This window comes from Apteryx mantelli, chromosome 3, assembly GCF_036417845.1.
Source record: "Apteryx mantelli isolate bAptMan1 chromosome 3, bAptMan1.hap1, whole genome shotgun sequence".
NCBI lineage: Eukaryota > Metazoa > Chordata > Aves > Apterygiformes > Apterygidae > Apteryx > Apteryx mantelli.
The window spans coordinates 98,842,572-98,861,250 of record NC_089980.1 but is presented as its reverse complement, the minus strand read 5'-3'; the positions used below and the strand labels follow the sequence as shown (position 1 = coordinate 98,861,250).

The 18,679-nt window shown below is 38.9% G+C and overlaps 1 protein-coding gene across 6 annotated transcripts in view; it reads right to left on the bottom strand.

Moving 5' to 3' along the window:
• RARS2 (arginyl-tRNA synthetase 2, mitochondrial) overlaps positions 1–18,679 on the bottom strand; it is a 53,494-nt gene that overhangs the window by 19,307 nt on the left and 15,508 nt on the right. For all 6 annotated transcript variants that reach the window (XR_010883798.1, XR_010883799.1, XM_067294011.1 and 3 more), the window contains 7 exons: positions 17,587–17,663; positions 14,080–14,235; positions 12,027–12,133; positions 11,314–11,409; positions 8,775–8,835; positions 4,052–4,128; positions 2,631–2,755 (listed from right to left, as the gene is read on the bottom strand). Coding sequence is in view for 4 of the 6 variants with exons in the window: in XM_067294011.1 (XP_067150112.1) it covers positions 2,631–2,755; positions 4,052–4,128; positions 8,775–8,835; positions 11,314–11,409; positions 12,027–12,133; positions 14,080–14,235; positions 17,587–17,663 (699 nt within the window). In the remaining 2 variants the exon portion in view is untranslated. The remainder of the gene's footprint in view (positions 1–2,630; positions 2,756–4,051; positions 4,129–8,774; positions 8,836–11,313; positions 11,410–12,026; positions 12,134–14,079; positions 14,236–17,586; positions 17,664–18,679) is intronic.

Sequence of the window (18,679 nt, the reverse complement as noted above, 5' to 3'; positions counted from 1 at the left end):
AGCCTAAAATTAGAGTGTGTGAATATTGCCTTATTTCAGCTCTAAGTTCACCTAACTTTACCTTCTTTCACTAAACATTATTAGTTCTTTGATTAAAACCCCTCTTCTGTCAGGAGTCTTCTCCCTGGGTATAGACATGGTGAGAGCCTCTCCAAAGCTTTTCTAATTAAACATACTGAAGTCTATCACTACAAAAACTAATTATTCTGAAACAGTCTAAGAGAGAATGCCCTCACAACAGCTGCAGAGACATGTCTGCAAAGCTATTTCCAGCTTTTTCACAACTCAGTGATATTCTTCAGCAGATAAGCAGCACACTGATGTGTACAGAAGTTCACTGAAGGGCCTGTTCACTCCCTGTCTCACAGGGAAGTTCACAGGGCTAAGCTGGCACAACAGCTCATCAGAAGTACAGTAAACTTGCCTGCATCAACAGCACTTTAGATGTTGGATCTTCACAGAAATCAATTACTTGTGTCTGGACACAGTGACCTTGCCTAGTGAAAAGGTGCTGCTTTTGACATACATAAGGCTTTCTGTTTTTAAGCTCAGATCACAGCGCTCTCTGTCAGGGTCTCCCCCTCTTCCTATTTGTGTCTTCTGGAGAAAAATGAGAATTCATAGTTGCCTTTACAAGGAGCAAGTCTGCTCCTCTTTAGCAGGGCCCATAGTGTATTTTTTAATTGTGGTCTATGAGTTAAATTTGCAGAGTTCAGGCTATAATTTGCTGTCCCAGCTGATCTTTCACTAACAGTAGAAGATGGAAAATACAGCCGTTATCTTAAGGCATGATTTAGGTGGACACAATTTTATAGTACAGTTTTAGTACATGTAAATCCCTGCTCAGCTATTTCTTCAATCCAGGTCTGCAAAACCAACGGAGAAATTTTTGAATAGTTTCTTCTATTCATGCCTTTGCTATTTACAAAATTCTGAAAGAACTAAGCTTGAAACGTGTGGGGACAGCTTATAGCCCTGAGAAGTCTCAGGCTGTCTATTCACTTACTGGACAAATATGCTCAGATTATGTTATGTTTCATAACAGAGACTTATTTCAAAGCAAACAAAACAACTACCTCAGAGTTCTGGCTTTTTTGTTGTTTTTGTTCTTAAAGATGAAAACTAACATTCTGCAAAACTGAGTCAGCAGTGGGTACTAGATTTAAAAATATTGTGCTATTTGGCCAAAGGAAATCCTTCCTCGTGGCACTGTTAGATGAGATGCTAGATGGGACATAGACAAAAGTATCTACAAAAAAGTAAAGAAGCAAAGAAATGGTATTACAGAGAGGGCTTATGTGGACAGCAGGGCTCATTAAGATGAGTAAAAAGAAAAAAGAATGCCAGTAATGAAAACTTAAATAGCAGAACCATGCACAACTAATAGCAAAGACAGAGTTTATGCAAAGGTATTTGACTAACCAGCTACACACAGGCATGACTTTTAAAGCTAGCATTGGCTGGTAGATGCTCAGCTCCCAAAGCCTCTCCAATGACAGTCAGGCATCTTGGTGTCACACATACTTATAATATCTTCCACTGCATATCTAATGCTTTGCAAACACTGAAGACATCACTGTGAATCAGGAACTTGTGGTTCCCATTTTAGGAAAGGGGAAGCAAGGCAGGAATTCAAACATAAGGGGGAAAACTTTCACAAGCATGGGTATGATTTAGGATCTAATGGACAAACTCTGGGGAATGCTACAGTGTCATCTGAACTCACTGCTTCCTTTGGCTGTTCTCCTGCTTATTGCTCATGCATGTTAGTTCAGTCTGGCATAAAAATAATTCGCCTTTGTGCTCAGCTATGATACTGAGCTTTAAACTGAAGCTCTAGCTCCTTTCCTCTCTGCAGTAATACTGGTTTGAATAGTGGGTCACCCTTCTATCATTCTGCCTGCCTCTCTTCTCCTTGTTCAATCTACGAGCAAAGTTATCTGGATTTAAAATGCTGAAGAGGCAGAGCAGGGAATGTGGGCATTACTTAACCTGATCAGTTCATTATTTCAGTTCAGCATGTAATCCCTGAAAGCACAAGAGAGGGGGCAGCACTTCACTGAGAACTGCTTAAATCATCTTTGTTTCAAGAGAAAGCAGCTCTAGAACCGCAGCCTGAAGTGCAGGCAAACATCCCCTTCTGCAGATTCTGCAGCAGGGACGTGACCTGCTGGGGACTCAGGAGACAGGCTGGGAGGATGACAAGACAGTCGAGTCTCAGAGAAACTACAGTTAATCTTGCCAGAGAAATCTGTTAGAGCTACTGGTCCCTTGGCTGAAAGCTGACTGTGCCCTGAACTTCAGTCCCAACTCCACTATTGGCTAGTTTTTCCCTCCTGGAAAAGGCAACTGTTGTCTCCCCAGGAGTAGGTACTTCCTTTCCAGTGCAAGAGCATGGTAAAATAATTTTACTGAATGTTAAGATTTGCAAATCTGTAATTTAGGGAAGTTCACAGAGGTGCAAAGGATTATTTTAACATCGTTTATATAATGGGAGATGGAAAAAGTACAAAGATGAGAGTGTATCACTGATTGGTCTGATTCAGGGGAGAGTGAATGGTAGAAAAGATGACAGGGTTTTGATCAACGCAGAACATCAAATGAAATGAATAAGATCTGAAATAGCTAACTTTTTGCAGAGGCCATGTTTTGTAACATCCTTGAGCGAGCTTCATCTAAAACATCTTCCAGGAAAATAACTTCTCCTCTCCGAGTCTTCATTCCTTGAACTAACCCAAAAGACACATGCTGACACCTGTGTTGAAAAGCAGCAGGACCTAAAATTACATTTTAATCAATAGAAAGGTTTGCAGTGTTTGTTCAGAGCTGGATTTCAACCAGCAAACAGCAATAACAGCTGAATAAACAATGCTTCAACGTGGGAAGCTTGGTGATATAATCAGTAACTCTTATTTCAGGAACCAAAGCTCCATACGTATTATATAATGGGAAAGTTATGATCAGAATTATGATAACCTGGTCATCTGTGTGCTCTTGGGAACCTCTCTTGCTACTAGCTCTAATACAGAGGGCTCAATGCAATAAATTGAGGAGAGGCAAGATGTAGACAGATCAAATTAATGTGGCAACACAAATCTCTAATAACATCAGAAAGAGAGTCATAATAACTTTATTGTGGCTACATTAAACTAAAAGTGTAATTAGTCATTACTACTAACAAAACATTCACTATTTCTGCTCACAATAATCTCAAACACTAGTCTGGACCCATAACCAAAGGTAATTTTAGTGCAACTTTAAGGGCAGTGAAAGTAGGCAGACTAATATTCCTGAAGGCTAAAATCCTATCTTTAACTGTAAAAGACATGCAGTCTCTCTGAGAAAGGAATATGATTTAGTCTCCAGATCCATTACTGACCTTTGCTCAGATTGCCAAGAAGGTTGATGATTACAATGAATAACAGTGGGGATACTTATCCCCACTAAATATTTCAACTCTGAAGTATAAGGAATTCAGATCTTTGCGAAAATGTACTCCAAGTATTCTTCTAACACACATCACCCCAAAGGCTATATGCCATAAAATCTGAAAAGTTGCTTTCCTTTTTCCCCACTTTTACAGTAAGAAGTCATGAAAGGCCCATTAAATGACTGACAGGGCTACTTTTTTGTCCCTTCCTAAAAAAATGGCAATGTCTCCATTTGCAAGTAAAGTAGACCACGAGGAGCAAACCTGTAGAGTGAAACAGTTGGTGCAGAGTACATGACACCCCCATTGCAAGCAATTCTGGGGGTATTGTTTTTTTTTTCCCCCCTCCTCATTGGACTAGTAGTACTTGAGTCCTGGAGGCAGAATGTTTGCTTACCCTGTGGTTCATTAGTTGCATATTTACAGCACATCTTGTAGCTTAGTTTCATTCAAAATGAATCAGTTCACGTACTCTGAAATGCCTATGTGATGTGCTACAGCACAGTAGGTGGGAACAATTATGAGAGTCTCTTCAAAAGTACACTCAACTGAAATGCTAATGTATATGCACCCATTCTTAACCCCAAAAGAAGTATAAAATTAAGCTCCATATATACATACCTTTCTGCCCAGTCATAACCCATTAGCTTCAGTATTTGGAACAAATGTTGAAAGTGATTACTTTGACTTTTATCTGTCTGAAGAATAAAATTGATGCATATTAGAAGACAGTCCAGGTTAGATAAGTATTAGCTTTTAACATGCAAACACACAACACCACAGATACTGTGTCATTATGTCATTGCAAGCAGAATTAAGACCTCTGAAGGCAGACAAGACCTGAAAAATATTTGAAAATATTTGGAATATTGAAATACTTGGAAACAGCATCTTTTCAGAAAAAGTAATCTACCTCTTTGAAACTGATTATTCCTAGGTCCTAAATACAAAGCCATAAATAGAAATGAAACTTTGATGTTCTTATTTTCCCATAATCTGTCAGCTGCCCATCAGATAAGAAGCCTCCATTTTCACTTCAGAGCCTTGCTGCTTTTGATATGTTTCCATGTTTTACATGACCAAACCTCATGAGCTTCCTTTGGCTTAGAGACAGAAAACCCCTTAAAGTCTATCAATAATATAACTGACATAATGATATACCTATCAGTGACGTACCCGCATAGGCTGACGTGGTTTCTAATGAAAGTCAAAAGCCTTTCTAATGAAAGGCTTTCATTGGGCTAAACTCACTGTCTCCAGAACCCATTAGTTTCTGTTGTCTCCCATGTGACTTGTGGGGCTTTACATACAAGTCAGGTACATAATTAAAAAGTACCAATGATCACATTTCCATATTAATGATGCATCTTTTGCGCCCTTCAGCTTTCAGTTGCTCTCTCCCATGACTCAAGGCAGTTTCTACTGGAATTTCCTTATATCTAACAATGATCTTTCTTTATGTGTTTCCAGCCACTATTGTTGCTGCAAAGTTCATATTCCTACCTAGTGACTACATCATTCAGACTCTTCCATATCCCTCATTAAAAAGGAAAAAAGACAACACTGGAGTCATCTTTAAATAAACAGTATTTCCTCCTTTGCTGGTGTTTTGGGACAATGAGTGAGCAATGAGTGAAGTGCTTATCTGTGTTTCTTAACTCGACCACTGCATCAAGCCTAAAGCATCTGCCTCCATTTTCATAGTTTCTCAAAACGTATTCTTTTTCTATGTATCACCTTTCACTGTGCAGATCTACGAACAAGGCTGATAAACGAACAGCAGTTGTCAGCAATTCAAATGAGTTCTTCCAAGCTCTTTTCCATGCACCTCACATGTGGGAGAAGCTCTCTGTAACCACTGCAAAGCCAGCTCTCTTCTGCTAAAATATCTAACAATAAACTTTATGAAGTTTAGATTAAGTCCAGCTCATTGTATCGGCCAGCGCTGCCTTGCTGTTTCCTTTGCTCCCCACCATGTCTGCACTTAACTCTTTTCTCATGTTTTAGGAGAGATTGTAAATGCTGTGACAGGAACTGGTTTTGTATCGTGTGTACACAGCACCTCCCTCAGCACACACGTGGACCATGGTCACAGTGCAGAGTTTTCAGCTAAAACTAACCCAAAAGCTGACTTCAGTTTGTAATTGCCTGTCTGAACAGTGTACATAGGAATAGTATACAGAAGAATATTTAAAATTATTAAAAGACAATAATAAAAAAAAGTCTAGTAGATTATTTTTAGAATCCTATAAATTCTCAAGGAAATAAGGGCATTAAAGCTGAGGCCAAGTTGAGAATACCCATCAGGCAGTACAAGCTAAATTCCAGGTTTCAAATGGCCACCTGAAAACTAAGCATCAGTCCCATTTTGGATGCTGTGTGATATCATAAGCAGCATAGTAATGGGTGCTATTTATAGCTGAAGTTAAAATTGTGTGAAATCCAAAATTGTTAAGAAGGATGGAAATAAACAGTAGTACCACACAACTTCATCTCTGCCTAAAAGTAATACTCAAAAAGTGGATGTGTAAGTAGGGGGGGAAAAAAAAAGGATGAATTTGAAGACACTACAGTTTCATAAAATACTATATTTTTTGCACAGCTTCATAGCATGACAAACATAAAACAAATGCTTAAAAGAAGCTTCATATGATGAATAGCCATGTTTTCCTTATGGGCCCCAAAAGTATATATATCCAAATACATAGCCTAAGCAGCCTAAATAGTTACCTTTACAGGAGAAGTTTGCAGACTGACAGTGGGGATTATACTTCATTTTTCATGCATAAAAAGAGTTTCCAGTTCCTGCTTTAAGTGCAACATTCAGCTGAATCTTAGAAGCTCTTTAATACATGTCATGCATTTTATAACCTTTTTGGATCTTGCTCATATCACTGCATTTTTATGAATTAAGTAGGGATTTTTAATATAAATCAGTATATGCACTGATTTACAGCACTACAACTGATAAACCAATTTAATGTTCTTTTAAACAAGTTTCAGTGATCTTATGAAATCTCAGAAGCCTCTAAATAAATTTCTTATAGCAAGATATTAAGTATGAGGATTCTGAAGTACATCTGTATTTAATAATTAAAGACTAAAGTCATCAGTGTTCTCCCTTAAACCTGTGAAGCTCTCCCCTCTGATAATACTGAACATAATCCTAATCCACTAAAAAGCACTGCCATAAAAGCAGCAGCAAGGCTAAGTCCCACTCATCAGGCAGTCTGTCCTCCAAACTCTAGTAACAGTTTATGCTCTCTCTCTCTCTATGACCCACTTTATTGGCTCTCACAAAGTCAGGAATGACAGAAATACTAACCATGTTATCCAAAATCCATGCAGCCTTAGCAAGTTTGAGAGAACAGGACTAGACGGCCTAGTTTGTCATCGCCAACTTGAATGCGACGTAGATTATAATGGCCACATCAATCACATGACAGGATAGTTTTGCTGCATATTTTGTTTGGACTAGGAGTAGATCAAAGAGGTCCAGACAGGGAAGTGAAGAGTTATTAGAGTTCTGCTACGATCAGCCAGCCAACTTAAGACCACTGCTTCCACACTTGTTCATTCTATTAGCCTAGCATTCAGTCCACATCCTAACTCGTGCAAAATGCCTAGTTATTTTCTTTCTTTCTAATTATTTCCTTTTCCTTGGTCCCGGGTACCTCATGGCATAATAAATACAAATAGAGATAACTACCTGCACACATGAACTAGGAGAGAAGCTTCCTTAGCTCCTAATGCACTGCACTTTCATAGCCACACTGCTCTCTGATGACAGTGAATCTAGTATCTTGCAGTCAGTAGAGACCAAAAGAAAAAGGAAAAAAAAGGGGGGGGGAGAAACCCCACACATCTGTGTTCTGTGAACACATGTGGAAATGACTGTTTTCCTGAAGATTGAAAACAAAAGGAGGAATGCAACTTAACCAAAAGTTAAACTTTAAAGAATCTAGGTATTCAATTTTATGCTTAGTGATCTCCCCTCTTCCCAGAATCACAGTATTTGTAACATTGTATGGGCTTACAAAAGAGCTGTACCAGAGAAGATAGACAGGTAGTACCAAATATTTCACAAAGCACATGACAGAAACCTGCGAATTTTTTCCACAAGTCATTAACTGACTTCTCGTAATAGAATATGGTTTTGAAATTTTTTTTTTTCCTAAATCTGGAAAAAGAAAGTGTAAAAGCATCATATTATATGTCCTTGATGGTTCTAAAGCAAAGAAGTTTCAAACAAGTGAGGAGATAATCCTGCTATTCATTACTGCTATTGTTGGAATTGTTAAAAAACAAAACCACCAACCTAGAAATATAAAAAGACTCCCTGTTTGCAACTGCTTTGTCCAGATTGATTAAATAGGACTTTATGTGCAATTCCTAGTTAATGAACCTGATGTACTGATCAGAGCTATAAAAATCTACATTACATATAACATCAGGACTTTAAAGTATTCTTAGATTCATTTTAGAACATTCATGCTAGGAGTTCAGCTAATATTTTTAAGGCTGAACAAGAGGTTATTGTGCAAGATATTGAAACAACCTGATCTTTTGAAAGATACATCTGATGACTCTATACACTGAGGCTTTAGCTGTTAAATACTAAGTAAATGCTGTGATTTGAACACATGTTGTGATTAGAGATGCATCCATTTAGGAATCTCTTTCTGCCCACCCTACACTTTTCTTCCTTTTTTTCCCTTTAGCATTAAGATACATAATAAACTTCCTTTATTGACTTGTGTAGTAATTTTTTTTTTTTTTAATTCCTCAGGAACTCCTATAAACATTGAATTTTACATTTCTCCCTATCAAGTTTTGGAAGCAGAACTAAACCCTGGTAAAGCTAGAAATGCAGAAATAATTAAATATTGCAATAACTTTTTCAACACTGCATGTTTCATTAACCAAAAGGTCATTAACAAGACTCAGAAATATGCCTGAAATTTTACTACAGTCATACTTCATACTTTATAACATTTTGTATCTCCTTATAGCACTAACAGCTTTTTCTAGCTTGGTTAAATATTAATTACAACGTTTATATAGAAAATGCAATGTCAATTGAGTAAAAGTTCCTTTAAAACAAATTGCAGTGAATTTTAAAGACAGAGAGTGACTCCAGAGACGATTTTTCAACCATTTTGTGGGTCATGAACTGAAAGAGAATCAAGAAACACTGCCACATTAAGGCACAGCTGCTGTTCAGTAAGGACAGTCTATTTCAGTGCCAAAAATACCATGTGCTAAAGTCATACTGGGAACAAGAGGCCCCCTGGATTATTGGAGAAAGTCAGGCTCAGTGTTCAGTGAATCTAGAATTACTTACCACATACATCATAGTATCACAGTTATGTTTATTCATTCGATCTATAGCAGCAGCAAGATCTCTGGAAGAGATAATGGGAAACTATTTGGACTTTCATTTAAACGAAGCATACCTCATTATTTGCTGCCTGGGAAAATTAGTCTGGCAGTTCTCTCCCCTCCATAAGAGTAGATAGAGGGATCCATGTATGCCTTACACACACACAAACACACACAAAAAAGGACATCTATACTTTGCTCACTACATGTGTTGGCAACGTTTTTTTCAAACCATTAGCTATGACAATTACTCAGGAAAGAGTTCTTATGTACAGAGTAAGTCTGGTCTCTGTCTGCCTACTGGGACAATCAATCAACTGGGAGACAGGAGAGAAACAACCCTTTCCTAGAAAACTAAGCTAGTGCTCAGTGTTAGGTTATGTGATAAAAAGCTTGTCCTCACACACACAAAGCAGCACAGAGGAATCACAGAATCACAGAATCACTGAGGTTGGAAGGGACCTCTGGAGATCATCTAGTCCAACCCCCCTGCTCAAGCAGGGTCACCTAGAGCATATTGCACAGGATCGCGTCCAGGCAGGTTTTGAATATCTCCAGAGAAGGAGACTCCACAACAATGGAACTCCACAACAAGGAACAATGGCAGGTGGGGGAACCCCAGTAACCCTGTCAGAGAAATGAGTCCCTGCCCCAGCCCCCACCAGGGCTGTTCTAGGAGAGCCATAAGCCCCACTGTCCAGGTGCAAAACCCAGCAACATGAGTCAATGGGAGTGGCTCTCCAGACCACCTTATAGACTGAGGAGGGTTGCTGCCTGGGGGTATGGGACACATTATGGGATGCAAGGAAAAAGCAGTTTGGGACTGTACAAGCCTTATTATGGAATGTTTAGGGGAGGGACCAAAGGCAGGAAAAGGGAGGGATCAAGATGGTTTGGGAAGGAACAAATGTGGCAAAATAGAGGGATAGGGGATAAAGGGAGCTGGTCCCCTGTTAACAGGGCTGGTCAGTATGCTCATCTGGCCATGTCCTGCGCTCAACCAGTGCAGTCTGTCCCGTCTTCTTATTAAATTCCATTTCTGACTGTTCTCCTGGGTGAGGAATTCTCTCTTCTGTGTGCGTGTTTGTGTGGAGGTCTAAGTGCTAGCCACTCGATTTGGGAACCACAAGCTGTAGGGGCCCGTGTGCCCAAGATGCCTGCCACTGGAGAGACTGGAGCGAGTGAAATTAAGTACTAGCAACCGGAGTCAGACCACAGATCATAGGGACCCAAATGTCAGTGGCCCCAGCAACTGGAGTATGCATGTCGTGTGTGATCACCAGTGAACATCAAGCGACACTGTAGGTCAGGTGCCTTGGGAGCCAGGATTTTGTGTGCGTGTGTGTGTGTCTGAGGGTGGGACACCTGGAAGAGTTGGCTACCAGAGGGACCATGGGGTCCAGGCCAACTGTTAGAGGGACCATAAGGTATGGTGCTTGACTGAGACCCATTTGTCTATATTTGTCTCTGTGTGGGAGGCAACTGGGGAGAGCAGGGATCCAGGACCAGCTACTGAAGGGACTGTGTGACTAAGCTCAGTTCCTGCAGGCAGGCAGAGGCAGAGAGTGTGTGTGTGTGTGTGTGTGTCCAAGTAAGTGGAGTGGGGCTGTAGACCTTGGGGGCTCACACGCCCTGGTGCCAGCAGGTGATCCAGGGCCCAGCTACTGGGCAGACTGAGTGTCTAAGCCCAGCTACTGGAAGGATCCACATTGTATATATGTAAATATTTCACATTAATGCACCCTCATCCTGATCAGCCAGACAGGGGAACAAGATGAGACTGACTGTGTTTGGGTGAGTGCTGAGTGTTTCCGTCCACATTGTTCTGTGTGGCCAGCTGTGTGTCTATGCATATTGTATACCTGTGTTTGTCTGTGTGCCTACTGGTAATACATGCTCAGTCTCACTACTGGTTGGACCTGGGGCATGGAGCTATGGCAGCCTCACCTCTATTGGGCTACTATATCCAGCAGCTCCCTGACACTCAGCATTGACTGCAGCATATCTCTAATACCCTCACCCTGAAAAGTTGTTCACACAGTTTACCCTGAGGGATAGCCATTTGATTTATTGATATTACTTGTTAAGACTTTCTCGATGAAATTCCAAGAGGAATTTTAGGCTACTGATGAAAAGACAGGAATATAGTGATAAAACTGATGATACTGTGCAGCCGTTGGTTTCTGCATCACACGCTGTTATTAAACATTTTAAGCAAAGGTCCTTCTAAAACCCTCACTATTGGCAATCATTTGTTAAGTGAAGAGAAGCCGGCTTACTGTTTGAGGGGAGGAGAAGTATTTAAAAAGCAGTTTTTTTCCTAAGCCATTTCTGTTCTGTCATAGCTACATTGCCAGCTTCAGTTACAACTACTCACTAGTCAAAGTGCCCCATCCCAGAAATAAAATGCTTCAAAATCTGTACTATCAGTTACAAATGTACTTGTGCACAAGAGTTTACTAATGAAATAAACCTCAATAAGCACAAAGGGACTTACTTACCTTGTTATATACAGAGATGTCCCATCACTACGCATGACAGTGGAAAACGACGAGAGGTCTTTCTTTTCTGAGAGATCCACAATTCCTGTCCCTTTCCTGTAATTTGAGAGAAAACACTGAAGTAACTGCAAGCCAGATCTGAAATATAGGTAATTCTGGGAAGATGGAGGTCAAAAACAAAACAAGATACCTCTGGTCATGTCACCCCAATAACTTTGAGCAATCTCATTCTTTTTCTTGAATGACTGTCTCCTTTAAGTCTTTTTTAAAACCATTTCTTTAAGTTTGTTCTGCTGATGTCAGAGAGCTGCCTGCACACATTCTGGTGCACTCTATGAATATAGCTTCTATCCCAGTTAAGACAGGCAGCACTTCAGAGCAAAGATCTCATCTAATTGTGATTGTGAAATGGCACATGCAGCTACCAACCAATCAACAGCCTACCAGGCCATTAGGAGTTGACCACTGTCATTGAACCCAATTTGGCATTGCCAGGCTTCTGTGCTAGTCACAAGAAAACCACAAACTTAATTTTTTTAGCTGTTATTGCACAAATCATGTTGGTCTTCTATGAGAACAGCTACTGAAACCATCTAAAGAAAACACATGCCTTCAGATTACATTACACACATACCTCATTCATCACCTCTCATTTAAAATACAACTGAAATGTTAAGTAAAACACATGAATAGACTGAATAATCAGGTCATACATTGTTTTCTGAAGGAGTCCTTTTTCCTCCAACATCTTCAGAACTTCCTGGGACTTCTCTTGGTAAAATGATTCTCCAGAATATTCATCAAAGTGCACTCCTAGTCGCTGAAAGGAAAGAATATCAAAGACAACAAACACTGTTAGACTGAGGCTAATCATTTCTTCAAGTTAAGTCAGATGACATGTCTGTGTCAGAAGTCAGATAGAGAGAGCAAAGATGGATTTTATTCCAGGAAATGTTACTGTGTTGTTAAAAAGAAAGGATGTTTGGATTTTGACTTAATCTGATTTTGCGTTACAGTTAACCTCCCCGAGTTGAATATAGCATTAGATATACTGTTACATGAAAAATTAGGAGTAAACTGAGGACAGCACTCAGTACAAAAATTCTGAGGTAGTGCATTAACTGGCTGAAAGGGAGAAAACAAACAGCAGGCTGCACTGCAGGTGAAACCAGTGAGCTGCAGAGAAGTTATTTGGTCCTGAAACTAGTCCTATTTTAAAATGATACTAAAATAAAAATGAAAAAAAACCTGCTCATAAACTTTGCTCAGCACATAGAAATCACCATTACTAGGAGGGCTGAGTGTACATCTAGGAGTGATAGGTTAACCTTAACTGCTGAAACATGGTGAAATGTAATGGTACAAAGGTCAATATTTTTAACTGAGGACAACAGAACTGTCAATCCATCAGCCAGACACTTATTAGCTGGAAAAGAAATTGGGAGAAATCTGGCTGCATTAGTTATCTTGTGATTAATGATGAGTGACCATCATGCCGCAGCTGCACATACAGACCAATACTTCAGTTAGCCTAAGAGGTCAGGTTTCCACTAGAATTATCAAGAATGTGTCTCACTTAGGAGACCTTAACTTGGAGCACTTGGCATGAATTCAGTGATATGTTTCAGGAAAGAAATTAAAACACAGCCAGGCTACTTATTCAAGCAGGGGGAACCACTTCTATTTTAACCTTGCAAAACAAGGATGAAAGAAGACATGACCACTTTCTATAAATACATAAAATGGAGGGAGATGGGGAAATACTATTTGAAGTAAAGAATAATGCTAGCAGAATTAGGTGGTATAAAATTAGTCATGAATTCTTTGAAGCTGAAAATCAGCAAAAAAAAATGTCTAAACCCATCAAAGCTGGGCATCCATTCCAGAATCTCATTGCAAGAATGTGGGAAAGCAAAACTCTAGCTGGTTGTCAGATGGGCCTCAGATGGTTCTTATGATTTTATAGTATTAATACCGAGAGACTGGTTTCAATGGCAGAAGGTGCATGTCCGTCCTATTTCCCAAATCACAGCACTCATTCTGTGGCCAGTAGCACAAACCGCTTCCATGAAGCAGTGCACAGCTCCATTAATGAGATTAGAGTATACAACAGATGGTTGTATATTAGTTGAACTCTACCTGCAGATAACTTATGCACTGATTACTACTGTAAATTTCAGTTGCTGTAATTTCTTACACTCAGTTTGATGTGCAACATATACAGCTCTGCATTATAACATTAGATCAGAAATGTGAAAACAGAGTTATCTCCCAATAAAATTTATAACATAGAAACTGTTAAACTTAGTGGGTTGCTGCTGACTTGAAACATAAAACAGAACTGAGCAATATTTATCTGACATCGATTTGCTTTGTTGCTCAGCACCAAACTCCCAGCTTCAGGGATCTGGAGAAGGTAGAGTTAGTCAAATGGCCAATAAGATGGACTCCATTAAATAAAATTTATCTACGTTCCTAGTAACTAAGGTGATACTATGCTTGGATGTTAAACAAACTACCATGCTTTTCCCAAACAGGGCCATGAGCTGGCTTATTTAGAAGTATCTCCTCCACAACATTGTGAGTTTACTGTAAAGACAATGAACTGAAAACACTATAGTAGCCTCTATTCCTGAGCTGGTTCACTGCTTGGCACTCTCTTGGATGAAAAAGTGCTATGCAATGTCAATCATGAGACTGATGGAGCAACAAATAGAAGGTGATCATTTTACCAATGAGACAGAAAAAGCAGTGGATGATTTGCACCTTATATATCCGGATGTATTCTTCAATACTGAAGCTTCTAAATTGTTTCCAAAGTGACAATGTCTGCTCGTCATGTTCTTCCAGTTTTCTAAAGAAATCCTTAGCCAGCTTTTTTGTGTTTTCCTCTTCTGCTGCTTTATTAATCTGTACATATACCTAAAATATAATAGCATCAAAATGTTGTAGAAGTATAATCCTCTCCTTAAATAAAAATAAGCAGAACAAGTTCTACAAGAACAGTACAAATAGGTTTAAAGATGACATTTTAAATCTCAAAAATGTAAAGCTGTTTAAAGGAAGACATATCCTATTTAAAGGATGAATGAATAGTTCAAACTCCAATATGAAAACGTGCAGCTTATCCTGAAAAAAGACAGTTATGCCATTTCTTACTAGTGTTGCTATCATTCTCCTCTTGACCTTGAAAAAAGTGCAGCAGCAGAATATAGAACTAATATGCATAGATGGAAAACCATCACAGAGTTTTAAACCAGAGACTCACACCACAAGACCACAATGTTGGTATATATAACTGCACAGTCTAGAAATGGGCTGCAATTGAAGCATCAAGAACCTAGATGGATCCAACTTTATAGAAGTTCCAAAAAAACAGTTCTGATACAAAAGCCATTTATACTTGTCTGCACTCAAAATATACATGCTGCCTCTGTATGGCTGGGGTCAAGCATATGAATATCAGCATATGACTAGAAACACATACATGAATTGTCAGTTTGCTAGAAGCATTACAAACAATTGTATTAGCCAACCTTACACGTATACATTGAATTTGGCTCTCCTGTTCATTAACAAATTCCTTTACACCCTAGAAGGCCAAATGTTTGCCCAGATTGTGATTCCTTTCTTTTCAGATGTAGTATTCTGAAAGCCCACAGAAAAGTTTTTAAAAATTTAAAGGACTATGTAAAAATAATTAAATTAATTAGTGTTTACACTAGGTATTTAGACCCAAATAGTTCAACGCTAATTAACTTTTAAGTCTTTGTAAGAGAATTTTGGTCCCCAAATCAGTGCAATCTTAATAGAAAATAAAAACATCCTGCAATCTTCAGACAATCAGTTAGCTAACAATACCAAATGCCAGCTCTAATGGGTTCAGCCTATAAGCAGCTAAGCACTCTTGAACTTTAACTTTTCCCCTTCCTTTTGCAACCCAAGATTTTCAGAGATGGAGCTTAACAGACAGTACTGCTGACAAGCCTCAAAGATTAAATGTTTGTTTAGTTCTGCCATGAAAAAGAAACTTAAGTACAGGAAGAATTCAGCTCTTTCCAAGAACAATTCTCCCCCTCCTTCAAATGATAGCTTCACATATTCCAACACCTCCTTCCCCAATCATTAATTTTATAAAGCAAAAATAATGCCAGAGACATACTTGCACGTGACTCCTGACCAGAATGGAAGGTGCAAAGTTGATTAGAAAAGTACATTCACCCATATGTTATATATTCCCAATTTTTAACTATTTGTTCAATTGTGTTCCTGATTAATATTAAATACTGACATGAATTTCAAAGTGGTGTCTTTCTGCTGTTGTGTGAAACTAATCTCTCCTACAGTTTGTTTAACAAGAAAAATTCCATTGAAAAGTTTTAATGTAAATAGTTAAAAATTGGGAATATAAGAAATTGTTCTTTATTCTCAAACAACTACCTTATTAGAATCTATAACAGCTAGACTGAACACTGCTCTCTAAATCTGAAGGTACTTTTTTTTTTAGGTCATAAACCTACATGTTGAGATAGATGGTATTTTAAAGTTTTAGTGCAAAATTCAAGTACTTGAGTTTTAAAATCATAAGAACAGACTGAATTTACAAATGAAAATTAAATAATACGCAGCAATGCATAACCACAAAAATATGACTACAACGAACATACCAATTCACTTGGAGGACAGATGGGAGGGGGAAAAAAAAATTGTAAGTGCATCATTTTTTGTTGTCTCTTGAAATCAATCCCACAGTTCTAAACACCTGCAAGCTGAGAATCTGTTGATTTCCTTGAGCAGGCCTCCAGGATGATGGAGCAAGCAAACAAAAGTTATCTACGTCAAAGAAGCTGACAGACTCAGAAGTAGCTATTCTGTCATATGAACAATCTGCCTAATACATATTTAATTGTAGTATATCTGAGCATTCAAACACACTTTGTTCCTGAGCCAATAATGGATTTATATGAAACAGTTACCTTGTGACTTAGTATTCAAATGCCAGCATTACTAATAGCTCCCAGATCCAGCTCAGAGAGTAAAGCATAGCTTGGCTTTGTACTAGAGAACACCTGATAGTGCCTCACAACAACCTTGGACAAGCCTTACAATATTTGAAATGCTTTCTTTTGAAGGATGAGGGCTGGAACATTAGCCACGCAGAAAGTTTTTTCCACCTGTCTTCACAATGGCTGGATTTGTACAGGTAAGTGTCATAATCCATGTTCTTTCACTTCTGACAACATACTATATACGTGTTATAGCCAACATGTATTGTCAACCAAAGATCACTTACAAGCATCAAAAGATTCACCAAAGCTTTTTGCTCATTGCACTATATGAAACAAGAAGTGTTCTACATAGTGACAGAGAAGGGGAAATAAATACTAACTCATATGATCTAGGCATATTTGGATGGAGCGAATCAACATCCAGAACCCCATTATCGCTGAATAAACAAGACTTGCTCAACAGCCACAAGCTTTCTTGCAAATCTGGAGAACCCAGTGGGTCAGTTTTGTTCCCTGATGCAGAGAGATGCAATCTGTAACACTTGCCCCATGCTATCCCGGAGAGCAACCTCCTGCAAGAAAACAGTCTTTCCTGCTGTCAGAAGGAATCTCCTGAATATCTGTCAGCATAAGTTGCATCTTCTATTGGTCTTGGCTCTCTTTTACACCCTTGAAAGAAAGAAGATCATTCTGCAGAGCCAGAACAGCATTCTGAAAAATGACAGCCACTCCTTGTTACCTGTGTATGTTAAGACTCCGTATTAGATACAAAACATTTTGAAGATCCTTTTCCCCTACCACAGCAGATGGTGTATTCAGCAATGGAAATTAAATATTACTTATTCTAAAATACTGTCAACGAGAAGATTTTACATCATGGTGGAACTGGATACAGCTGCTTACTACAGCATTAGATGCAAGACTTCATTTCCATTGCAGCTACCACAGTGACCTCAGTGGTCACCTAAACCCAGCTAAGGTAGTTGATGTACTGGCATGGGTCTAGCTGCCTGTGGCAGAAGCAGACAACCAATACAGGCTAAATATCCACACAGTTACCTGCCTCTTGGGGCGTGTTTTTCAACCTACTGCAGTCTCTCTCTACTGCCATGGCCCAGATTATCACTGGTCTTTAAACAAAGTAGTTTAAATCCAACTTGAGTGTCTAATCACGACCCTGCAGACATAGTATTCTCTACAAAGTTAACAGCTAAGTTAAATGGACTGTCCTCTTAGGCCCTTAGAGGATCTTCTCTGAACTTACCTCAAAAAGGTGTTGTAAAGGACTGGATTTTAGCTTTTCTTTGTTGCCAAACTGTTGGAAACCAACACCCAGTAAGCCTTAAACAACAAGTAAACACAGAGTTAGACAATACCAAGAGTGTATTGCTCTCATGATTAAATTGTCATCATAAGCAAGTCTTAACACTGTACACAATAAAACAAACACCTTACACACTTAAGCAGTATCATAGTGCCTGCTATAAAAACAAATCAAAAGCATAACCTATTATTCCAGTGCATGAAAAAAACTATAACTAGTTAGAAACTAGTATGAAATACTATGTTGATTTTCCAGTTTCTCTCATCATAAATGCTGGAATTCATGCTACTGGACAAATACAGAAAATTATCTTTTACATAGCAACCAGCCATAAATGTGAAACCACACAGCAGAATCTGTCCAGCAATGGAACACACTTCCGAAGTCCCTTCTTTTGCTTCCTCCCTTAGGAATTACCATTTCAAGGACAGCAGAAACTGAGACAGAACAGGGTATTCCACATACCACTCATGCAGTATTTTCAAGGGAACACTTTGCTGCAGGCTTAGAATGTGCAGCATTTTTAATATATCTGATTTGGCTTCAACACTTCCCAAAAGCCATCTGAAAGAGCAAGAAATCCAAATCCTAGTCCTACTTTCTAAATCAAAAGAGCCCATTAACCCATTTAGTAGTCTATCAATATTAACTCCATAGCCTCTCAGATTATTTGAGGCTTCTTTTAAGGCCGTCTCTTTCCTCTGAGATGACAAGGACCAGGACTGATGTGAAAACGGAATTCAACGAATGCTATGCAGGCATCCCTTTGAAAAGGCCTCTGTAGCTAAACAAATAACACTGTCTCAAGAACTCATCTGTTCCATCTTGGAAACAGATTGACCAAATTAGACAAGAAAAACAAGCTAGGATTTAGGAAATAAAATGAGTCTGATCTTATTCAAATGGAGTTTCTCTAAGGGTAACTTCTTCTGTCAGCAATCGGAGCTTGATTTCCTAATAATTCATCTTAGGTATTAGTGCATACATATATCTCCCTTTTCAAGGCTGACTCCAAGCTCCAACTTCCCACAAT